At 38.0% G+C, this 26,625-nt stretch overlaps 1 protein-coding gene across 1 annotated transcript in view; it reads right to left on the bottom strand.

Annotated features, from left to right (window-relative positions):
* Positions 1 to 2,313: 2,313 nt before the first annotated feature.
* The window catches only part of LOC149816667 (uncharacterized), a 37,455-nt gene continuing 13,143 nt past the window's right edge, over positions 2,314 to 26,625 (bottom strand). Inside the window, exons 4-8 of the mRNA XM_089987386.1 lie at positions 3,793 to 3,862; positions 3,618 to 3,709; positions 3,495 to 3,536; positions 3,322 to 3,402; positions 2,314 to 2,530 (exon numbers count right to left, since the gene is read on the bottom strand). Of these exons, the coding sequence (XP_089843512.1) occupies positions 2,459 to 2,530; positions 3,322 to 3,402; positions 3,495 to 3,536; positions 3,618 to 3,709; positions 3,793 to 3,862 (357 nt within the window). The 3' untranslated portion in view covers positions 2,314 to 2,458. The remainder of the gene's footprint in view (positions 2,531 to 3,321; positions 3,403 to 3,494; positions 3,537 to 3,617; positions 3,710 to 3,792; positions 3,863 to 26,625) is intronic.

The following is a 26,625-nucleotide window of genomic DNA, read 5'->3' as shown; positions in this document are numbered from 1 at the left end:
ACACACCTCTATTTCTTGAGGACCCTCCATATTAACCTCAACCTTAGTATTCACATCCTCTCCTTGTGAGATATCATCTCCATCTTGCCACTACAGGTGGCAACATCTTCAACTTTCTCTATATAGAGATTGAGGTTAGCAACAACCCCAGAGTCATCCAATGAGTGAAACTTGTTCACCACTAAGCCCACTCCCCCTCCTTAGATGCTTTCAGGATGGAAGACGTGACTATAGCCACAAACTCGTTAACAAATTTTTTACATTCATTATTAGATTTAGACCACGCTTTAAGTGTTTGTTGTTGTTTGTCTTGTATTAAAGGTATTAGTTGCTGCGAGTTTGAGCGTAGAAGTTTCTGTCTCAATTTATCGATGTTGTATTTTCTATGAAAAATGTCAGACACCCAGGCTTTTGGCCACTAAATATGCTTCCTCTCTACCCATGTGTCAAGCCTACTTCGTACCTCATAATACAAACTTTCACCCAGTACACAACTTTTCTTTATTTGTTTTTTTTTTTGATGTGTTCCAATACTATCAGATGTTGTGGGTGTGGCCCCCTTCGAGTCAGTCTTATCAATCATCATATTAAACAAATTCAAGATTTTCTACAATAACAATATAAGAAATATAGATAAATAGGCAGGCAACTGAGACAAGGCATAGGCTATTGAAAAAAATGCAAAAAATAAATAAAATATCCTATAAAAAAATGAACTGTTAAGGAAACAATAAAAAGAAACATGTTTATAATACAAGATACACAATATATAATCACACAAACACTCACGCATAAATGATTTAATCAAAGAAAAAAATAAAACATGCACAGATAACTTGAAAAAAATACAAAATTTTCACAAAATAATTAACTCATACCAATGTTTAAAAAAAACAACCGATTCAAGCCGTTGTTTCAAAAAAATAATAGGTTCAACTATTAAAGATGTACTTACCGAAAGAACTCATCGTCGATGATTTATCGCCAATGAAGTCCCACCAATGAATTACCATCGATGATTCATCAAAAATAGTCACCGAAAATTATTGTTGAGGGAAAGCATATTGGGGACCACTTGTTGGGGATCACAAAAAAGCCTTAGTTTACATGAAAATAACCTTGCTGCGCGACCATCAATTTTTTTGAATGAAGAAAATTCACACATACGAATTTAGTACCATATTTGCAAAGCTTGTAAGTTCTAGTTTAATAGGAGGTTTACAAATATAGTCATGCCAACTTTGTAAGGTCGACAAAAAAAACATGTGAATTTATATTTAAGTGAATGTTTGCTATAGCTGACGAGCAAACCAATATATCGCACGAACCTCAAGAGGTCAGTTGGGTCAAGGTTAAAATGGTTCTTTTGGACATTGGGCAAATTTTTGAAAATTATTGGTTCTAGAAAATGTGTCATTTTTTGTCATACTGTACGGTCATTTTCCGTTTAATAAATGCTGAATAAAGGAAAGCTTTTCCAGTGAAAGTTGTTTGACCTATTTGTGTAGTGCGGAAAGGACTTCGTTTTTGTCTGTTCCACATAGTCCCATTGAAACACAGAAGCCTCTTTCCATGAGGAAGGAGTGTTGTCTTTCAATGAGAATACTAGAGCACAAGACCTACAATTCAACTTTCTGTACTCCAAGTTCAGAGTGGCAATTCTCTTTCTCTCGTTAACTGTTACAAGTGTAACATAGCTTCATAAAAAAACTTTGCTCCAAACAAATAAACAGCAATCTTAATATCATTCTTAATTTAGCTTTTCATTAATGTATTTATTTTAAGTTTAAATTACTTGACCATCAAAATGTCGATTTATAGTTGTGCCAATTCACCATGATTTGCTGTAAAATTCATTAGCCAAAGTTGACCAACTCTTTTAACAATTAATCATGATTTGCCAAACATGACAATGGCCAAGGAATTGCAGAACACGAGCGCAGCTACTACTGTTTAGGACAACTTTTCCAGACATATTTATTCAAGTATTCAAATGGCCCCAATATAAGGCAATCTATAATACCACTACTACAAAAAGCACAACATGATACACGTAAAAGGAACCAGAATGAAAAAGAAACCGACATAGATGGGGAACAACAAATCTCGCAGAGATGATTATGAACCAAAGTTTTGGCCACAAACTTTTAAATCTGAAACCATGAAGATGAGATGACGATGATGTTGATAATTATCATGGCATACAATAAACCATATTATCTTTGACATTACCTATATTATAAGGCTTGAAAATTTGGCCATGAAACAATCTGATATGTTTCTCAATGTGATGAATGACAAACAAGTGTTGCATGAAAGATATGGAAATTTTCTTCCGTAAAACTCCAAAATAAATTCATCTTACAGAAGATCGACAGAACACAATCACTATAAGAGAAGTGACTGAAAGGCAAGTTGGCATGCTCCATGGTTCCGTGAACAATTACAAGGGATAAAGCTAGAGGGCCTGTTGAATCAAAGATTCTGTAAGAGCCTTGGGCAATCCCATCACACTATCAATAGTTCCAACCTGCAGAAATCACACAAAAGTAATGCTTTCAGAATCATGGAAAAACGATGTCCTTTTTGGTCACTTCTATTGTGGCCCTTTATTACCCTTACAAGCTTCAGTGCTCAATGATACCAGGAATGTCTTTTTTTCTTTCAAAGAATACCAGAACGGTATTTTCATAATCTATTATATAGTGTTTATCAGGTTTTTATTATGGAATCCTTTTGTGAAAAATACATTTTCTATATCTAAAAATGCATCTGTTACAACTCAAGATGAACCACTATAATACAATTTTGGAAGGCTCATTTTCAAATCGTACCCACTTATTTTTCATTACTCAAATCCATTTCAAATACGTTAACCAAAAAATATTAGTTGCGATTAGTTCCATAGATGACAGTTTCTATTTTCACACAAAATCTTGATTTTAGACTGATTAAGAAAACTGAAATTTACCCTTGAGAAAAATATTTCTCGCTTTCTCCCATCTCATTTGCTGTTTCTACTCACAGTTTGTCAATACAAAACAAAACCCATCAAAAGTCAAAACATAATATCAGGTCAGCATGATCCCACCAATATCTCTACTCACATCTCAGTCGTAGGATCTAGGATGGAGTTCATTGAAGAGAGAGAGAGAGAGAGAGAGAGAGAGAGAGAGAGAGAGAGAGAGAGAGGTAAAATGGGTAAGGGGAAGGAAACTTAGAGGGTAAAATCACCATAGCATCCAAAATTCAGAAACATGCCCTTGAGAACAAATTCATGAGACAGGATAAGACCAGATTAGAAAGGAACCATGGACTAACCATTGCCGCAACAAAAGGTGATGTAAGTGGATGCTCAATCAGCAAGCCACCTGCAACATTTAGTGTGGCACCCTCTTCGATCTGATCAGAGGTCCACCAACATCAACTTTCACTGATAAATATGATCTAACATACATGATGAAGAGTTTAAATGGATTAAGAAGAATGACTACCAAGTTATCAATAACTCCATCAGGTATCTCATGGAAATAAACCTGCAGGAAGGAATTGTTATCATGAAAGAGTTCCGAGGGGAAAATAAGGAAAAGGAAAACTCAGAGGAGAGTAGTCTAGACCTCAGTTTTGTCACATCCTCCCTTTCGGCTCCCTGTCTTAAGGTTGGTTACGAGTACAGATCCCACTGTAGATGCATGTCCTTCAGAATAACCTGAAATATTCATCATACAGACATCAACGGGAACCTTCAAAAGCAAAGCAATTACAAGAGGTATCACCACTTATATCTATTACCTTTAATAAATTCACGTGCTTCTTCTTTGTTTGATGGCTTTTCTATAATCACACCACCATGGACAACAACCTCCATAAATGATCAATCCATAGAAAACAGAAGCTTTAGTATCTCGAAGATTTTGAATATACATAATTCCAGATTAAGATACATAATGTCCTGCTTCAGGCAGATGTTCCCTATGAAAGAATATCATCTGCATTGATGGAGTGCATGCAATTAACACACATATATGGAACAGTATCTGTTCAGCAGGTTTTTAGGCTGAAACCCAGCCTTTAAGCTGTTTGTATAAAGAGCTTCAGAGAAAATGAGAGGGAATTATGCAATCCACACTGTCTTCAGGAACAGCAGAGACACGGGGGAACTGACAATGGCACACCCTCCATCTCCTTATTTTCAATTTCTTTGCTGAGAAGAGCTATTGGACCTTGTAATTCCATTTTCACCGTTTCTACCATGCACCTGGAATTCAGTAAGGAATTCCTCTGTTGCTCCCAAACAGTGAATTTCTCCACCTAATTCTTTGGCTCAAATGCAGCCTTGTGGAAGTTCAAACGTTTGTGAAGAATAAAAATTTATCATACCTTGGTTAAAGTAAGGATGCCTTAAAAATAAAATTAAATACTATTACGGTTATTAGAAACAAAGAATTATTGCTAAATCAAATGAATAATCACAAAAATAACATTAGTAATAAAAGGAGTCATTCTAACAGACCTGGTTACAGATTTTTCACCACATTATGTTTCCTTTCATCCTTGGAATTTCAGCACAGAGTTTCAAGTAGTATAGCTATCAGTATGCTCCAAAGATGAGCCCATTCTTTAAGTTCTTCATTAATGAAATTTGAGGAAATAGACTTGCAATGCCAACACATAGATAAAGAAAGGCTAAGTTGGTAGTGATAAAATCCTGCAGAAATCGAGATGGGGAGAAGAGAGAGAGAGAGAGAGAGAGAGAGAGAGAGCTCTGATTTTGTTGGGAATCGGCAGCCACAATTACACTTAGTGGCTGCACTAAAACATCATTAAGGTAAATAGGTTTTACAATTCTTTTACATGGACAAAACTGCTCTGGGTTAGTAATGTATATTACATTACAATATAACATACATGTGAACCATATGGATCCTCTACAAGATCCATATCCGACCCATATTCTAATAGGTAGCCTTCCAAATACTCTAAAAAAGATCTAGTTAGATCGAGTAATGGCAATGACAGAGAACATTGATTTAGAGTTAAACAGCAACTTGTTACATTGATTAAGCACTCTTTGCAATTTTTCAACAGTATTTTGCAACTACCAACTATTCTACAAAAGATATATTACTAATGAGATATTCAACAACCAAAAGAAATAAAACAACTCTATGAAACTATTTTACATGAAAGAAAATAGTATATACATACTTAAGTATAAAAAAAGGGAAAAAAACGTGCAGGTGCTTAGCCAACTTTTGTCACAAGCAGATGGAGATATAACATGAAAGAAAACTTTGAACTCCAATAATACTTGATTTAGTTTCACAAATTACTAGCAAAATGATTAAACAAGGTGCGGTAAATGCATTATGACTACCTTGAAATTTTAGTCATATACATATCAGAGCTTATGTGGGAGTTCTCTCCGATGAGGTTAGACAAGGAGAATGACCGATTTCTTCAAGCCATCGATGTTCGGTATCCAAACCTCAATCTCTAGTTCTTCTAAAGTTCATGTTTATGTGATTTACATTGATAACACTCATATTCTACATATAACATATATCTACTGCTCGAAGAAAAATACGAGGCATCCGAAGCATGTCTACAATGAAGGGGTTCTATTAGAAAACCCGATAATCTAATTGCAAGATCATATCTTTTGATTTGTGAATGGAAGTAGCTATACTAACTAAACAGCATGGACGATAACCTCCCCCCCGCCTCTTCTACTCTTTGGAAAATGAGGAAGAGCTGAAATCCTAGAAATGGAGGATGAAAGCTCTGGCACTATTGTAGGTTTGCCCCTACCAATGCCAGTCCCAAGCAAGACAAAAGAGGAGGATTGGCATCAATGTTGTGAAAAACATTGAGGCGAAGCGAGGCGCTCCACCAAAAACTGAGGCGAGGCGTAAAACATAAGCCTCAATTTTTTTTTTTGAAAACTTAAAAAAAAACTATAAAAAATATCTAAAATTACAAATAAATAAAAAAAATGCTTCTTCTTCTTCCTCTTTCTCTTATTCTTCCTCTTCTTCTTCTTCTTATTATTATTGTTATTATTATATGATTATTATTATTATTCTTATTCTCATTATTATTATTATTATTATTATTATTATTATTACTATCACCTTAGGTTGGCACCTTGAGGCACACTTTTAACAACACTGATTGGCATCAGCTGCAACCACCCTTGAACTTTTGCCATATCATATGGAAATGAGTTCTAAGAGAAATGACTCATAAAGCAACCTCATGTAATTGGGATAAGATTTGTTGATAATGATGAGAAATGAGGGCCAAACAAGGCAGCATTTAATACAATGACAGAAATAGAGGTTTCCATTGAAAAAAACCCAGATCAAGGAAAATCCATTGAGCTACACTGAGGGTTAGCTAGGTATTATGTACTCCTCGGATAGAGATCAACCACTGCTTATAAAATTGAGAACAGAGCAGCATCACAGATTCCACTGGTATTCATGGATTGAGAGGACAAAAGCCCTAAAAAAGATGGCTTCCCTCAGTTAAGAGAGAGAGAGAGAGAGTATGGCAGGTGGAGGTAGGAAGCATGGCTGGTGGGCAGAGATGTACGTGAGAAGGAAAAATTGATGGTCAATGGAATGTCTTGCCTAACTTTCCCAATTAGAGAAGCAAATATAACGATACTCTAGTCTTACCTAAACATTTCATTCCAACAAAGAGGCAAACTTTTGGTATATTACTTTCCCTTTTGGCGTCTAAAAGCTTAAATGACGTTGGGAGAAAATAGTTTAATAAGTTCAATATTATAATGCATTGTGATGATGTCATGTTTTAGAATGCACGAATTGCATAAAACTAGTTCTATAGACCTATCTCGTCCAATAGTGGAGATGAATATGCAAATGATACTTAAAAGAGGAAGAGGTTACACATACACACACGCACAAATGGAGCAAAGAAAAAGCTATGCACCACCTACAAATATATGTTTAGATGCTCATAGTCAATAAATAGCAGAGCAAAAGGAAAAATGCACTATATTGCCAACTTCTAGGATTAATTGATGTTCTAGCAGTTTTAGTGCTAAAACTTTTTTTTGTTTTTTTTGAATTTTAAGATTTTATTCTAAGATTTCTATTTTAATTTTCAAATGCTTTTTATTTTTAAAATCCTTTTGTGTCATATCTTATAGTACGATACTGATACAGAGTTGCCAGTTGAGGAAGCGGGAGCGGGAAGCGATACGGGAAGCGAGGCACTTCTAAATTTTTCGGAAGCGTGAAGCGCGAGACGACTTAGGAGTGAACCGGGAAGGGTCTCAGAAGCGACCTAGGATGCGAAGAAGGAGGCGACCTAGGAAGCAAAGAAGGAGGCGACCTAGGATTCAAGTGGGAAACGAATAAGAATCGAAAGAGAAGCGAAAATATAATTATATATTTTTATTTTATCAAAAAATAAGATTTATGTCATTATTGACAAAATAAAATATGTATCTAAGATAATAAATAATATAAGTTGCAATTATCTAACAAATGCATTATATTGCAACTTTCAAGCATTTAAAAAATAATATATCAAGAGAAGATCATAATTCACATTCTTGTGGCAACCATTTAACAAATGCATGCAAGCACTAAATAATGCATTAAGAAAACTAATAAATTTGATTAAAAAAAGTACATTTTTCAACGAAAGAATCAAATGACTTGATTGTTGTAAATCTTGTGATCTCTGCAACATAGAAAATGAGAAATCAATAAACTCAAAGATTACATAGAGATATGGTTAAATTTTTAAGCTATAAAGTCCTACACTATAAACTATAAGCTATAAAATTCGAAACTTTAAAGTGTAAACTTAAAATTAACATAATCCACTACTTCACTTCATCATGCAAACTTCAAAATAAAAAGTACATATCAAACCAACAAAATATTATAAGACAATGACAAAAAAGTAACATAAAAGTTTCTACGTTGGACTACTCCAACTACATCATCAAATAAATAATTAAGAATTCAAGAGTTTATTTCATTGTCAATAATCAATAATTTGTCATATTTCTCTTCCCCTTCAGGTCAGCAATAGATCGAGAACTTTTTTCATCATCACGTCCTCCTTGTCCTCCACGACCATGCCTTCTGCTCCTTCCTCTATTTCCTATAATGAATATGTTAAAAAATTAAAATGTTCAAAAACCTTAATTTACAATATAAAAAATACATATATAGAAGAAAGTAAAAATAAAAAACACATGATCAAGATCAATATACCTTGCTTAGGTCTCATGCTAAAGAAACAACCAATCCGACCATGAGGAACTGATGGTCGCTCTTGTATATCTGCACTAGTTCTACTAGCTCTATTGGATTAATTTGTATCTCTTCAATCTCATTTGTACGTATGATTATTGGAGGCAATTGAGCTCTTTGAGTTTGGATTTAAAAATAGTACTTGATTGTTGTGCATTATCATCCAAATCTCTCCAACGCATGCCTTCTAATCTCAATGTATTTTCTTCTACAATAGGAAGTTCCGGATTGATACCCAATTTTCGACTAGGTCCTTCTTTGTAGCGATTGTTGCACCTTTTTATAACAAGAATATAAACTATGAATGATAATAAATAATCAATGATAAAAAAAGAGAAAAAGAAAATACCAAAACAAAAGTACAACACTTTAATTATACCTGTCAATCAATCGAAGATTGAAATGAATATAGATCAAGGTATCAACACGATCTTCATTGAGCCTATTTCGTTTAACATTGTGAATATAACTATAGGTGCTCCACACTCTTTTTGCAGAAGATGTGCTAATAGGTTGAGATAAAACCTTAATGTCTAATGCTCTCAACTCAGGTGTATCACCACTATAAAAACTCCACCGATTAAGGACCGCCATTGTAGGATTCAATGCATCTATTCTTGCTGCATTTCGGCTAAATCTTCCACTTCTTGATGCAAAAGCCACAAGTTGTGACTTATAAAGTGTAGAGAGTTCTTTATTTTCAGCAGATATGACTTCAAGCGCGAGCATTGCACCATCTAAGATATCATTATTCTTTTCTGCAGAAAAAAAATGTATAACTATGACAAGAAAATGCAAATGAAATAATAAAATAATTAAATAATTAAATAATTAAACTTTAAACTTTATTAAATAGATAACAACAACAACAACAACTACGCCTTCATCCCAAAACAATTGGGGTCAGCGATATGAACCAAACAAAGAAAATCATTCTGGATCTTCCACATGAATCCTTCTCCTCCATTAATTCTATCCAATGCCATGTCCTCGGTGAGGTTCAAAGCATTCATATCCTTTCCTATCATCTCCATCCAAGTCTTCTTAGGCCTACCCTGACCTCTTTTAACTAATATATTTTCCCATTTCTCCATCCTTCTAACTGGAGCATCATTAGGCCTTCGGCGAATATGTCAAAACCACCGTAAACGATTATCTCTCATCTTATTTTCAATGGATGCAACACCTACCTTCTTACGTATCTCCTCGTTTCGAATCTTATCTTTTATTAAATAGATAGAATATAATTTTTACCAGGAGAATCTCGTTTGATCCCTCCTGCTGCTGGGATCTTGAGATACTCTAACTCGTAATATTTTGGAGTAAGCATGTGGGCTAGACTATAGAAAGGCACATTCATTCTATCCCATTTATTTGAGAAAATCTTATGAATCTTTTCATACAAATCGGGTTGTCCTTTTAAATTGTCTTTGATTTCCCCCAACATGTTGTCCATGCCTTCATATACTTCACCAATTATAGGGTCTTCTTGATCACAAAATGTAATTATCTTATATATGGGTTTTGTAATCAATAATGCTAAATGAATAAAATCTCAATATTCTTCATCAAGAATAATTGTTTCAGTGCATGATTGCTTCCACTCGCTCCATCTATCTGAAATGACTGTGAGCCTCAAGTTCTCCCTCACATCAAGCAAGCGCTTCAAAGTAGTATAATGTGAAGCAAACCTTGTTTTTGCAATATTTATTAGCTATAGCTTTTTATTACTTCTAAAGATTGCTAGTGCTTTTGAATGATTTGTGATATACTTCACAATTTTTTTACTCTGCAAATATGTTTTTCCCAACCAATGAAACTCATGTGCCAAAAACTTGAAGATTAAATTAAGTGTATGCACAAGACAAGGTGACCAAAAAATATACTTATACGTTTGTTTTAATTCTTCACCTGCTAACTTGCAATTTGCTGCATTATCTGTGATTACTTGCACTATATTAGAAGATCCCACAAGTTTAAATCCCGTCTTAAAAAACTCGGCAATATTTGCAGTTGACTGTTGCACATTAGAAAAATCGCTTGCATATAAGAACATCGAGCCAAAACAATTTGATGCAAATATATTTATCAAGTGTTTGTTCTTGACATTTGTCCAACCGTCTGAGACAATAGAAACTCCAAACTCCTCAAACTTTTCTCGAAATTCATTTAACTCCCTGTAAACACACTCTTTCTCACTGTCAAGTAACGTTGTTTGCGCTTTTTCATATGATCGGGGTTTATATCCAAGCACTTTACTAACTGCAGATATCATCTCTTCCCAATACGGTGATCGAAGCACATTAAAAGGTATGCCATTTGCACACAAAAATATGATAATTTTATGATCAACATCATATCTTTCTACTTTTTAAAGGTATCACAAATATCAACTGTATTTCGGCTTCCACTAGAAGATGTACTCATACTAATAGGCTTCGGTTTATCAATTCTTGATCACCTCAATTCAAATGCACTTGACGAAACCTCTACTCGTCGAACTTGCCTCTTAATTTTTCTTGCCAATTCTGTATTTTTTGCAACTACAGGACAAAAGGCAATCCCAACACTTTGTCCCTTTGGAGCTCCCATGAGATGTGCAAAAACTCGAGTATACGACCCATGATAAATATTTTTGCAGTACCTGCACATAAAAACCTGAGTTCCACCTTGCTTTCCTTGCCCACTCTTCTTTTGTTTCAATACATGGCGCCATAACACTACTGTTTTATGCATGCTAGGTGGTTCATCATCTTGGTCATCTTCAGAATAGTAGTCATTCAAGTCATATTTTTCTTCATCTTCCTCATCAAAACAATTTTCTTTTCTGTCCTCAAACTGAAATAGACAATTAGAAGACCACTTGCCCTTTCTTATATTGTCATTCCCAACACCACTAGACGATTCATGCTCCAAATTGCAAAAATAATCATCATCGTCATCATAATTGTCATGATCGTAGTTTGTGATGGTCATTAGTGAAGCAAAGAACATGCAAATATACCTGCATCATAAAAGTATAAGAATCAGTCTAAAACACTTTTAAAAAGCTATTATTAACAACAAAGGATGAAGAGTGAAGAACACAAATCATTACTCTCATAATTTACCAATTACTAAAACAAAAAAATAAACATCATTTAAGGAGTTGAAAGATCTATGATTCTATAATATACTATGATAAAACAGACAAAATAAAAAAAAGAAAAAGAACGGAAGTTCTTTCAAAAGTTTGCATTTATGAAAAAATGTTAAAGAAAGATAACATAACAACGAAGAAAGACAACATAACAATGAAGAAAGACAACATAACAATGAAGAAAGACAAAATTCATATTGGCCAACTGTTTCTAGTAATAATGATATTTATTTAAAATTTTAAACAACTAGCTGCAGCATACTAGTTGCCCCACTCTTCTGATAGAGTAAACGAGCCGAGCTTGGGTGTGCCCAGGCTCGGTATATCAAAGAATTCATACTTAATAGGGATGATAAGCTCAATCATGCTCGGTATACATTTTGTATAATATGTTTTTATATTATAACTTAAATATTTTTATAATATGAATTCAAGAATTTTCATATAATATATTTTTTATATATTATACTTATAAGTATCTCTTTTGTTTCTTTTATCATGCTCGGTACACTTGATCAACATGTAAGTTCAAAATTCACATAAAGCAAAGTCACTTCAAGAGATCAAGGAGAGAATCGAAGTCTACAAGATCAGACACCATAATGAAACCATAAGACAACTTGTGGAGGCAGAACTTGTTTTTCATTGACTTTGAAATTGAAAACAATAATCCATATATATCCAACAGTGAAAACATAATAAAAGTGATCCAGTCAATCTGATAAGGCACTCGTCAAAATGACTTAAAACCTACAAGTATGATAAAAAAAAACTGCATTAACCCTTATTCCTAATATATAATTACACCAATACTCTACATGAATATGTCAATTTGAGGAAAATTAACAAGCAAAACGTTGATTAAAGATGGCTATTCCACATATGATATGAAATATGCAAGAATCCTGACTCAGGATATTACCATGAAGAAATGTTTACTTTACCATGCTAACACCATGTAATTTAGCCATACTATTCATTTACCTATGCACACCTTTCACTCTTCAAGAATTAAATACAGACAATTTCAATGTGCTTGTTCTTTCCATGCTATATTAGAATGATGGAGATGTAACATAGCATGATTTTCATAATACAACAAGAACTCATGTGCTGATGGCGTGATACCCATCTGCAGTACCTACTACTATAACATGTCACAGGGATACTCCAACTTAATCCCCATATCATGTCCCCTTGTAATAGAAAATTTCACAAAAATGGCATGTGACACAGAGGTTTTGCAGTCACTACCCTGGCAGCATAAAACACTGAGGGCTTACCACCGAGGTGGTATCCCATGTGGTAAGCGGGTCCAGTGCCAAGCTGAAAGCTGGAATCCCTCTACCTCGTGGGGCTTAAGAGATGGTTAGGGTCTGCCTAACCCTAGCTTGCCTTAAAAAAAACAAAAGAAAAAAAAAACTCTGAACGAGAGTCGCCATGCTTGGCTTGTGAAGGGGTTGCAATTGTGCAAGAGAGCGTGAGAGAAGAGATGGAGAGAGTGAGAGGAGAGCGTAAACAACAACAACAACAACAACTACGCCTTCATCCCAAAACAATTGGGGTCGGCGATATGAACCAAAAAAGAAAATCATTCTGGGTCTTCCACATGAATCCTTCTCCTCCAATCATTTCTATCCAATGCCATGTCCTCGGTGAGGTTCAAAGCATTCATATCCTTTCCTATCACCTCCATCCATGACTTCCTAGGCCTACCCCGACCTCTTTTAACTAATATATTTACCCATTTCTCCATCCTTCTAACTGGAGCATCATTAGGCCTTCGCCGAATATGTCCAAACCACTGTAGACGATTCTCTCTCATCTTATTTTCAATGGGTGCAACACCTACCTTCTTACGTATCTCCTCATTCCGAATCTTATCTTTTATTGTATTTCCACACATCCATCTCAGCATACGCATCTCAGCTACACTCATTTTTTGAATATGATGTCTCTTGGCAGCCCAACATTCCATACCATATAGTAAAGCGGGCCTAATAGTCGTCCTATAAAACTTTCCCTTCAACCACAATGACATTCTACGATCGCACAATACTCCAGTTGCACTTTTCCATTTCATCCACCCAACCTTTATCCTATGATTTACATCTCCATCAATTTCTCCATACTTTTGAACGATAGATCCCAAATATTTGAAACAATCATCCACCGGTATTTCTTGCTCACCAAGCTTCACTACACTCCCATCACTACTTCGTTGCTTACTAAACCGACATTCCACGTATTCTGTCTTACTCTTACTCAACTTAAAACCTCTTTCTTCCAATGTCTGTCTCCATATTTCTAACTTAGCATTAACCCCAGCTCTAGACTCATCAATCAAAACAATATCATCAGCAAACAACATACACCACGACACATTTTCTTGAATTGATCTCGTAAGCTCATCTATCACTATAGCAAATAGGAAAGGGCTTAAAGCAGATCCTTGATGTAACCCAACCGTTATAGGAAAATTGGTTGTCACCCCTCCACAAGTGCGGACATTGGTTACTACTCCTTCATACATATCCTTAATTATACTAATGTACTTGAGAGAAACACCTTTCTTCATCATTGTCCACCAGAGAACGTCCCTAGGTACTCTATCGTATGCCTTCTCCAAATCAATAAAAACCATATGCAAATCTTTGTTCTTCTCTCTATTTCTCTCAATAAGTTGTCTAAGAAGATGTATATCTTCCATAGTTGATCTTCCAGGCATAAAACCAAATTGATTCTCCGATATCATGACAATCTTCCTCAACCTAGACTCAATCACCCTCTCCCAAAGTTTCATAGTATGACTCATGAGTTTTATACCACGATAGTTTGTGCAATCTTGTATATCACCCTTAGTGAGAGGAGAGCGTACTTGAACATATTCATGTGGAGGAGGTCGTCGGAACTCGGAAGTCGGTGGCCGAAAAAGAGAGAGAGAGGGAGGAGTCAGATGGTAGGTGAAAAACAAAACCCTAAGTCCCTTTTGGTTTTGTGTTTTCACGAGTTTTGTATAATGTCCATTTTGCCCTTATTAAGAAAATGTTTCCTTTAAATTTTTTGTTTCTCACGTGTTGAATTTTTTTTTAAAAAAGGGCCAACTCGTCTTTCACGTGTTAAGCGTCCGAAACGCGTCTCCTTTCAAAGGGGTACGCGTCTCCCTTTAAAGGGAAACACGTCTCCCTTTAAAGGGGTACACAAATCCCTTTAAAGGGGTACACATTTCCCTTTAAAGGGAGACGTGTACCCCTTTAAAGGGAAGCACATTTTCCTTTATAGGGAGACGCGCTTCCTAAATTGCAGGTGCGCTTCACCACGAGTTTCGCGCTTCCGAAGCACGTCTCGAAGAAGCGCGCTTCCCCTAGCCCATAGATGTTTCCAGTAACTCTGGTATGATATGTCTGTATCTTTAACCCTTCCGATTCAGCGTCCCATACAATTTCTACAACAATGATTTTACAACAGCTATGTTTGATAACTGTTAAGATTAATTGACCGTTTGAGGTTTTAAGCTTAAGTTTTCTTAAAAGTAGGTTATTTGATATTTCGTATATAAGGAGGGACTTGTATGTAAATTTTAATTTTGGTTTCCCTCTATTTAACTTAGAGGAGATTAGCCCTAATGTTATGTTAACGAGTTTTCTCCTCTCTCAGCCTTTCCTCAAATTTCGTCTACTATGTCATTTCAGTGTGAAGCATGTCAGTTGGGCAAACATCATCGAAGTTCGTTCCCTTCTAGTCAGAGTCAGTCCAGTCATAAGGTTTTTGAACTTCTTCATGCAGGATGTATGAGGTCCTAGTAAGATTCCTACCAGGACTCAGTGTCGATATTATTTGGTTATTGTTGATGATTTTTCTAAGTTGTCGTGGGTATTTTTAATAAAAGAAAGATCTGAAGTTCCAAGTATTATCAAATCCTTAATTCTTGAAATAAAAACTCAGTTTGAATCTGTTATCAAGATTGTTCGCACTGATAATGCTCTTGAGTTCAAAACAAAAGCCTTGTTACAATTTTATTAAGACCATGTGTAAGAACCACAAATTTTACACTAAAAACTTAAGAATTATGTGGATTTGGGCCTAGGATCCGTTATTGGACCCAAAAGAAAATTTCGGATATTAGAGTATTTTAGTAATAGTATATAAATAAATATTTAAGAAATTAGATATTTCAAATCCACGGTTCGGACCCAAGTGGATCCAACTCTTGGGTCCACTGCTGGTTAAGCGACCCGGACCCAAATCAAATTTGGGTCCAGCATTTCGGGTCGTGGGTCGGACCCGGACCGACCCACACCCTGTTAAATGAAAAGAGGGGTTAATAAGGGGGCAACCCGATATGGGTTGCCCGATAAATTTTTTTTTAGAGGGGAAACCCTCTCCCCTGCGATAACGGGTGTTAGGGTTCAGCCGAACCCTAACACCTAAGGAGATGGGAGGTGGGGGAGCACCCCGCAGCCGCCGGGAGGGTGTGCTTCCCTTCCTTTTCGGGGGGGGCCACCCACCTACAAAGGGGGACCCCGAACCCTTCCTTCTCCCTCTCTCGCTGTCCCATTCTCTCTCTCTCACCCTTTTCTACCTTTCTAAACCTTGAAGCTCCCTCCAATCCCAAGCTGCAGCTCGAGGCCTTGCAGTGAGGAGCCAACCTCGCGGGTGGTGGTGCTGTCCAGGCCGACCGACCCCTCTCGTAGCTGCCGCAACAACTTCGCCGGAAAATGGTAGGTTTCCTGTGACTGTTTTTTTTTCAGGTTAATCATGGGTTGGGTGGAGTGTGGGTTGTCCAACACCCAAATCAGTCGATTTGCAGGGGGGGAAAAATCTCTAGTGTTGGGGTTTTCTGTCAACCCCAAACCGAAACCCCAAATTTACAATTTGGGGGTTTCAGATTTCTTTTTTTTTTTCAGAGCGTGGTGCGTGTGGGGGGTTGTACCAAAGGTGATTTAGGTGATATCTTAAACTAAGGAATGATTCTGTGTTTAAATGTTGCGGCATCGTCTATCAAGATTCGGGGTAGGTTGCTGGTTACCTGTTGGTTTTCGGAGTGTGGTGTGAATGTTTTTTTTTCTTGTCTTAGTAACTATATTAGCATCCTGAATGTATTTCATAAACTCCAAATCCCTGCATACAATATTGCACTCAATTAGTTGCATGAAACACGATAGTGCAAGATTCTTTTTGTCATTTTCCTAATATTAAGTTGTGGTGTAACCCGGGCAGCAGACATTTCACTAAATTAGGCACTTATTCTTATAGAGACTGGGTAAATTCGGGGTTTATGGCATATTATACTATTGTGCAGTTCTGGTGTGAGGTTCTTCTCAAAGCTAAATCGAATTTCTTAGTATATAGGTTGTAGGGTAGCTAAATTATTAACAGTTTTGGTGCATTTGGCTGTATGGAATATGCTCCTTATTTATTTTCCTATGTAACAAGACATGTTAGTAAATACTTATTTATTCTTTAAGGTACAGTAAATGGCTAAGTAGATAGTCATTGTGCAGGCTGTATTCTAGTTGAACTGAAATGTTAAATAACACTTGGTTCATATGGCTGAACTGCTAAAAATCAAATCTTGATAATGATTAATACAAATTAGGTTTATGAAAAATCTTGTTTAACAGATCATATTTTTCTTATTCTGAAACATATATCATGCTTGTGTTGATTTATGCTGGCCGATTGGTACAGCTGTTGCCTTGTGATTATAAGTTGTCCATGTAAATTCTGACCACCCACTTGATATTCTGGTTATTGCTCCATGTTGATGGTTTAGTCTGTAAAGCTATGCTGAATCATCATAGTTTATGATTGTCTGATGTTGATTACTTCATTCTGTAAAGTTATGCTGAACTTAACATAGGTTATAATCAGCCTATGTTGATTAAATCATTATGTAAACCTGTGTTAAACATAACATAATTTATGTGGACAGATGCTAAGGGTTTCATCCTGTAAAATACAGCACGTTTATGCTGGCCGATTGACACTATTTCATTATGTAAACCCTAACTTGTCTAGGTAAATACCTGTTAGCCTATTTTTGTCTATGTATTATGTTGGGAGATATGGCATGCTTATGATAACTCATGTTCACTATTGAAGATACTGGTAGTTACTATGTTTGTGGGAAATTTTCATATTGAGACCCTACATGATAATAAATTATGCGGAGCATTCATAGAAGCTGTTACATATTAGATGTTGATTCAACACATAACTTGGTGTACGCTGCAATCTTTAGACATGTGCCCTGCCTAATGGGCAAGACAGATTGGATTACCCGATACGGGTTAAGTACCTAATGAAGGTGTGTGGTCTGGTTCAAGTATATTGGGAAGGAAATTAAATAATAACTTGTGTGCTTGACTGGTTTAAAGGCACCAGAGCACTGTGGGTGGGTTATGCAATTAAAATGACAAATGACTGAGACTGTTCTATACACCTGGGTAAAATGACTAAGGTTAAAAATCCTACTACTACGATAGTAGAAAGAAGTTGGGGAAATGTCCCATACTTCGGGAAATTAACTAAATGAAAAGATTAACCCACTCAGATTCGGGCTTACCTTAGAGAGGGTAAGTGGTACAAAACTCTGGGGACATGTGTGTTGGTTTCGAGCGTAAAGCGACTCGTTGGTCCCAGTCCTCAGAGTCGGGGGACCCGGACTACCAATTGTGTCCTAGGCGGTAGTTCCATGTTCTTCTGCAGAAGTTAGGGATGCATCCTGTTTTGGTTTTGGCCTTTGGGAGTTTCTCTCGGTCACTGGCCGCTCCCTTGGGATTTCAGTCACAGTTAGAATGTTCGGGTTAATAAAACAACCTTGAATAATATACCCCCGAACGTTCTCTTCAGTGATGGTTGCCTTGGCCCGTGTGTACCCGCGGGATAAGAAAAGATAAACATTAACTAGAACAGTTAGGTATCATTGTGTTGAAGTCATTAAAGAGACAACTGTTTACTTTTCATCATGCTTTATATTCGGTGCTTTTGATGAAACGACATCCTAAAATGTGTATTTATTAGTTAATTGAATTAATATTATGGATGCTATTCATGTTGGTGTAAGTTCTGCTTTAATTGCTTAATACCTTGCTTAATTGTTGTAGTTGCATAAAAATGCTTTTTGTGCTTAAGTATAACTGTTACATAATCTACCTTTCTCTTCAGATATATGTCTATTATTGCTATTGCATCGAATTCCCTATGTGTTTATGTTTAGACTGAAAATTCCAACACAACACCCACATCGCACCTAACACATGATCTACTTGCAAGAATAATTACAGTTTTCCTACTTAGACGTGGTAGTCTAATTCCTATAATTTTTATTATTTTCAGGCTCAGAGTAGTCCAGGGGCGAAGCAGGATGAGGCGCTGACTGGATTTATTTGTTTCCTGGCGGCCCTACTTTCTTTAGGATTGGAAAGTTTTATTTTGAGACTTATGATGTGAAACTCTGATTCTATTATTTTTGAAATAAGAATAATTGGTGTGGTTTGCTTTTACTTTCCTGTATCGTTCTGAAATGCTTAACCATGTAATCATTTGTTGTTTCCGCTTTAAAAAAAAAAAAAATCCTCAAAAATCTGGGTTAAAATTTATCCTGAGATCGCTCTGTGAGTATATCTTATTTATTTTACTTTAGTAGTCATGATAATTACAATTTTCTCCTATATATGTATAAATATATATCTGTAATGATTTTTGAAACACTATAATGCAAAGATAGTAAAACTGTGTGTATTGAAATGGTTATTAGATGTACCGTCGATCCCAAGCTAGTTCGAGCACGGCGAACGAATGGCAGGACCAAAGGGGTTTCGTGATGGAAACTCTTGGTAATCTGGCTCAAACCATGGACACCCAAATGCGCCACCAGGCGGAATTAGCCGCAGCCATAAGTGAAAGGCATAATACGAACACAATCACCTATGAGAAGTTCTTGAAGTTGAACCCGCCTACCTTCTCAGGCAAGGCTGATCCTGAATTAGCTGAGAGTTGGATTGCAGAGACAGAACGAGCTTTTGGGGTTCTGTCTGTTCCCGAGGATAAGCAAACGGACTTCGGCACTTACCGCTTGACGGAAGATGCACAGAAATGGTGGGACACAACCCGAACCATCCACTTTGCCGGAGAAGATACTATTCCATGGGAAGAATTCAAGTGGACATTTCTAGATACATATTTCCCCCAGTACGCTCGTGATCAGAAGCATCAGGAGTTCTTGGAGCTTACTCAAGGAAATATGAATTTGGTGGAATACACTACCAAATTTCGGACCTTGGAGCGTTATTGCCCAAATTTATTCGCAAATGATAAAGCCAGAGCAACTAGGTATGTCCGCGGACTCAAGGACGGATTGCGACCACGAGTGATGATAAATCTGCCATCCACCCTCGCACAAGCCATTGAAGTGGGTACTATGCTGAATGAAGAATGGGAGAGATCAAGGAAGAGTAAAAAAGACACACCGGGAAAACGTGGAGCCGGTCCGCCGCAGCATCACAGTGGCAAGAAGTACCAACCACCTTACAAGAAGCAAAAGTACAATGGTGGAAATCGTTCTCCGCAGCAACAAGGACAAAATCGGGTGTGCCAGAAGTGCAACCGATCCCACTACGGACAACCTTGCCCTAGAGACACAGGAGCATGTCTCTACTGTGGAAAGATGGGTCACTATGCCCGTCAGTGCCACAAGAAGATGGTGGATATGCAGAGACGTAATGCTGGGGGAGGACAACAACATCAACCATCTCAGCCGCAGCAAACACCGCAGCAAAATGCACAGAAGAGGGTGCCGGGACGAGTATATGCCACCACTGCGGAAGAATTGGAGAAAGAAAATCTGGTACAAGGTACTGTATTTGTCAATGGCTGTGCTACACTTGTTCTATTTGACTGTGGTGCTACACATTCGTTTATATCCGTAGAATTTGCAAAATTACTTGGTGCACATACTGAATCTCTGAAACATGAATTATATGTGTACAATCCGATAGGATATAATTCGATATGTGTAAACTACATCCCTGATGTCATAATTGTACTTGAAGGGCAGAACTTACCTGCTGACCTAATCTTGCTCGATATGACTGAATATGATGTCATTTTGGGGATGGATTGGTTATATGAACATTATGCCAACGTTCTCTGTCGACAAGGGAAAGTGGTTTTGTCCCGACCAGGATTGCCAAAGGTTGAGTTTCGACTCTCTAGACCTACAGTGAAGGGCCGAATTGTATCGATATTAAAGGTTCAGAAGTATATGCGACAGGGGTGCCGAGCATTCCTAGTAAATGTATTCTCCTGCGAGTCGAAGGTCACACCATTAGAAGAACTTGAAGTGGTTCGTGAATTCCCAGAAGTGTTTCCGGATGAGTTGCCTGGACTACCTCCACAGCGTGAGATGGATTTTCATATCGAGTTGGTGCCTGGGACGACACCAATCTCGAAAGCACCTTATCGTATGGCTCCAGTAGAGTTGGAGGAGCTGAAGAAACAACTCCAAGAGTTAATGGAACAAGGTTTCATTAGACCAAGCGTGTCACCATGGGGAGCACCAGTTCTGTTTGTAAAGAAGAAAGATGGCTCTATGAGGTTGTGTATAGACTATCGGATGTTGAATCAAGCAACAGTCAAAAATAAGTATCCCCTACCTCGCATTGAAGACTTGTTCGACCAATTGCAAAAGGCTAAGGTGTTTTCAAAAATCGATCTTAGATCTGGGTATCACCAACTTCGGATCAAGGACGATGATATTCCCAAGACAACCTTTAGAACAAGGTACGGTCACTACGAGTTCGTAGTTATGCCATTCGGACTGACAAATGCTCCCGCCGCATTCATGGATTTGATGAATCGGGTATTCAGAGCGTACTTGGATACTTTTGTGATTGTTTTTATTGATGACATACTTATATACTCTGAAAGTATAGAGCAACATCGAGAACATTTGAGGATTGTATTGGGGACTCTCAAGGAACACCAATTGTTCGCCAAATTCTCCAAGTGCGAATTTTGGCTCGAAAAGGTCATATTCTTGGGTCATGTTATATCGCGAGATGGAGTCGCTGTGGACCCGGCTAAGGTTGAAGCTGTATTAAATTGGGGTCAACCAAAGAATATCAGTGATATCAGGAGTTTTCTAGGATTAGCAGGTTATTATAGAAGATTCATTCAGGACTTTTCACGGATTGCTATGCCCATGACCAAGCTCCTGAGGAAAGGAATCAAGTTCGAATGGACGGATAAGTGTAAGGAGAGTTTCCAAATCTTAAAGAAGAAGCTTACCACCGCACCAGTGTTGGCTTTACCTTCAGGTCATGGTGGTTTTGTGGTCTACTCAGACGCATCAGGTACTGGGTTAGGATGTGTTTTAATGCAGAATGGTAAGGTGATAGCGTATGCCTCTCGCCAATTAAAGATTCATGAGCGAAACTATCCAACTCATGATCTCGAATTGGCAGCCGTATTGTTCGCTTTGAAAATATGGCGACATTACCTGTATAGGGAACAATTCGAGGTATTTACTGATCACAAAAGTCTCAAGTACCTGTTTTCCCAGAAAGAGTTGAGCATGCGACAACGACGATGGTTGGAGTTTATAAAAGATTACGATTTTACCATTTCCTATCACCCAAGAAAGGCAAATGTGGTAGCTGACTCTCTCAGTCGCAAAGCTGGTTGCAGTTTGTCCAGTCTATTGACAAAAGGGTGGAATTTGGTGGAGGAATTCATGGATTGAAAACCATTTTCAGATGTCGTGGGGAGTATCAAGTTATCTAATTTATCTGCTCATCCGGAGATCCTTACAAAGATTATTGAAGGTCAGAAAGAGGATCCCCAATATAAGAAATTGAAGTCACTAGCCCAACAAGAGAAGTCACATTTCTCACTCAAGAAAGATGGCAGTATTTGGATGAAAAAGCGACTTTGGGTCCCTAGTGATCCCAAGTTGAAGGAAGAACTATTGGGTGAAGCACATAGGTACAAATACACCATACACCCAGGAGGCACGAAAATGTTTAAAGATTTACAACGTGGGTATTGGTGGAATGGAATGAAGCGTGAGGTCGCAAGTTATGTCTCGAAGTGTTTGACTTGTCAGCAAGTCAAGGTGGAACATCAGAAGCCTGGTGGAATGATGCAGCAAATGGAGATTCCACAGTGGAAATGGGAAGAAATCACCATGGACTTCGTGGTGGGTTTGCCGAAAACACGGAAACAACATGACGCGATATGGGTAATAGTGGATCGACTGACTAAATCGGCTCATTTTCTACCCATACGAATAAATCAATCCCTCGAGAGCTTAGCAGACTTATACATCAGGGAGATTGTTCGACTGCATGGAGTACCAGTCTCTATTATATCAGATCGAGATCCTCGATTTACTTCTCGGTTTTGGGGTCAGTTGCAACAGGCTTTGGGTACGAAACTGAAGCTGAGTACCGCCTTTTATCCCCAGACTGACGGACAATCAGAGAGGACTATCCAGACACTAGAAGATATGCTGCGAGCATGTATGCTGGATTGGAAAGGTGAGTGGGACAAGCATGTTATTTTAGCCGAATATGCTTACAATAATAGTTACCATGCGAGTATTGGCATGGCTCCTTTCGAAGCTCTGTACGGGAGACCATGTAGATCTGTAAAACCCGAAATTTTTATTTTTTAAATAAGTTAAATTATGCAAATTGGGCCTAGATCCAGTTTCGGATCCAAGATCTATAAAGGATCCATATGTAAATTATATCATATTTGAAATATATATATATGTAATTTAATAAATTTAATAAAAAGATTTATAAGAATACGCAAGGGATCCATAGTTGGATCCATTTGGACCCAGCCTATGGATCCACTTTGCAATAGGTTGCGGGTCCAAACTTGTGGACCCTAGTAATCAGGTGAACATGCACCGGGTCCCGGGTTCGGACCCGAGTCATGTCCCCTGTAGCAGGTAGGTTGCGAAAAGAAAAAAAAAATAAATTTTAATTTTAAGGGCAAGAAGCTCTTGGACCCGGGTCGGACCCGACCCGGATCCGTAACCCGATAGGGTTTTTAAAACCCTATATCGGGCTGCTTTTATTTTTAAATGGGGAAAGATCAAGAATCGTGCCTAGGGCACGATTCCTGCAATATCCAGAAAGGAAGGGGGGGGGGGCTCGGCTGGCGTAACTGATCCCCACCCATCTCGGCATGGAAGGGGGGGGGGGGATCAGTCGATAAAAGGGAGTAACGAGGGGGTCTCTCCCTCGTTTCTCTCTCCCCTCGTTCCTCTCTCTTTCGATCTGTGTGCGTGCGCCGGAGGGTGGAAGATCGCCGGAAGGCTGCAGCCACCACAGGCTACGGCAGCCCCTTTTGTTGTATTTTCCCTTGCGTGCAACCACCACGACACCAGAGCAGTTGAGACCGGTGGAATAACTCTTTCTCTCACGGCAGCAACCCCAAACACCGATTTCAACAGGTATGGGTTTTTCCTTTGGGTTAAGTGAGGAAAACGAGCATGGGTTCGATTTCCATGTAAGTATTTTGGTGTAAAAGCATAGGGATGAGTAAATCTAGATGTTTACTCTAAGATCCATGGATGAAATCCATGTATTTTTTCATCTTCTTGGAAGTTATTATGGAATAACATGCTTGTGGAAGGTATTTGTATAGTAAACCAGAGATTTTAATTCATAAAGAAAAGAAAAACAGGTATGGGTTAGGCAACAGTCCGACCAACGTGGGGCAGACTGAGCCCTAGGGCTATGGTTACTGCCAGACTGTTGGGCAGCAACCTTTACTCTCAAGAAACAAATTTTTTTTTTAAACAAAGTTTAAAATGAAACTTTTAAAATATGAGTGATGGGTATGGCTGGCAGCCAACCGAGTGAGTCTCGGCTGACTGCCATACTTTGGCAGCATGGCAAGGGGGGTGCACAGACCTAGCAAGGTCGTGTGGCACCCATGTCAGGCATTGGCTTTTGCATATGTTCAAGGGAAAGAAAAAGGGTAAATGTATGTTATGCTGGCCTGTTTTTTTTTTCAGAGGAACAAACAAACCAAGTCACTAACTCAGTATAAGTAATGCTGGTTCTCTATGCATGAGTGCTTTAGTCCATCGTACACAAAATACCTTGATAAGTACAAAGAAAATATACCTCAGTTAAATAGCAACTAAAATTTCATGACAACAGTATGCATTTGATATTGAAAAAAAAAAAGAAAAAAAAAGAAAAGAAAAAAAAAAAGATAACACTCAAGAAGATAATGTGCATTAACCCAATAACCAGTCTATTTTGTGCATGTTACTTGCCATCTTTTGGCCACATATCAGCATGATTGAATTAGTCCTGGTGTTCCAGGACAAAAGATGATGCAGCATGATCTGTAATATTCACTAAATACTGAATAACAAAGTAGACTTTGGCATTTTTTCTTCATGAGTCAATGGAAACTCCACTTAACTATCCCTTTGAGATGCACAACAGATACATCATGTAACACCCCTTCTAGTAAGACCAGACCGGAAGACCTTAAAAGAAGTGTCTTGGAAATTTTTGTTTTTCATGGGTTTGTTTATCCTATTAACAGATTTTCTTTTCACAAACTGTTGAAGTCTGTTTCTGTAAAACCCGAGATTTCTTATTTGAAAATATCTCAAATTTTTCAAGTTGGGCCTAGATCCACATTACGGATCCAGGACCCATAAAGGGGGGGTAATTAGGATTTATTCATTTGAAACCTTGATTTAATGATAATAATGAATAAATAAAATTTTTAAATTTAAAAAAAAAAAAATCTAATTTAATTCGAGGATCCACAGTGGATCCATTTGGATCCATATCGATTGGGGCCGGGTTACGGGTCTCGAGTCCGGACCCGAGCCGCGCCCCTGTGTAACAGCCCTTTTAAAGAAAGGGGCAACCCGATAAGGGTTGCCCGATAGGTTTGTTACAGAAAAGAAAAGGGGGGGGCAGGAGGGGGTTACACAATGCGTAACCAACTCCTCCCATCTCGGCATGGAGAGGGCCGATAAAAGGAGTGGAGAGGGGGGGTTTCCCTCTTCACTCGGGCACTCTCTCCTCCCCCATCTCTTTTCCCCCGTCTCTCTCTCTCTGTCAGTGTGTATCGGAGAGGAGGAGTTCGCCGGTGAGCTGCGGCAACCAGCAGCCATCAGCGACTGCAGCGAGTACCCCCCTGTCGCGACAGCAACAAGGAGTGTCAGTCGCGGCCCTACCTTCGCGTCCCCAGCCTTCAATCGCCGGGAAACCCATCGGAATCAGGTACGGTACTTCTTGGACTCGGGGTGAGGAATCGAACGTGGGTTCGATTCCATGGGTGGATTGAGGGGAGGATTCGGGGATTAGGTTGTTTCCCCATTTCGAAAACCCAAACGATTTGGGGATTCACTGTACCTAACCCTAAACTGTAGCAAAGTTCATCCCAAATCGATTTGGGGATTTTTCTTACCTAACCCTACGTTGCAAAAAATTCCTAGCCCAAACGATTTGGGGTTTGGCTGTGGTATCGGACTAGCCCCATTCGTGGGATTTCCGATTCTTTGAAATGGATAACCCCAATTTTTGGGTGATTTCTGTTTTGGGACCCAATAACCTAAATACTAAAGGGAAAGAGGAAACCGAAGCCTGTTTATTTTGGGTGTTGTGTTAGCAGGGCCCCAGCCGACCCAGTCGGCTGGGTGCTTTACATCTTGTGAGCCGGGCCATAGCAGGCCCAGCCAACCCAGTCGGCTGGGTGCTGGCCTGTAACTCGTATGATTCAAAAAAAAAAAAAAATATATGTATGCTGTGCATTTTCTGCTATGCCATGATATTATTCACGATATGTCTGCCTATTTTCTATGGATATTCATCTGATTTACTGAACTCCAAGCATGATCAAAGATTTGTTAATGTTTTGTTTTCCACATGGAAATGCACATGAACTGAATCTGCGTAAAATATTGTAAAAAAAAGAAGTGGCCTCAACAAGTTGAATTGTTATAAAATCAAGTGTCTTTATGAATTAATTTTTGGGAGGTTTAATGCATGCTCACTAACCCCTTTCAGAATGTATAAACCAATTGCTCCGTTAGGATGATAAACATGTACATGTTTGCTTCAACGAGTTTGAATTATTATAGATCCAAGTGTCATTCATGAGATAATTTTGGAGTTTGATTTCGTGATTAAT

Source organism: Nuphar pumila, chromosome 14 (assembly GCF_984573655.1).
Source record: "Nuphar pumila chromosome 14, dmNupPumi1.hap1.1, whole genome shotgun sequence".
NCBI lineage: Eukaryota > Viridiplantae > Streptophyta > Magnoliopsida > Nymphaeales > Nymphaeaceae > Nuphar > Nuphar pumila.
Note: the sequence above shows the minus strand (reverse complement) of the source record. Positions and strands in the feature narration are given on the sequence as shown.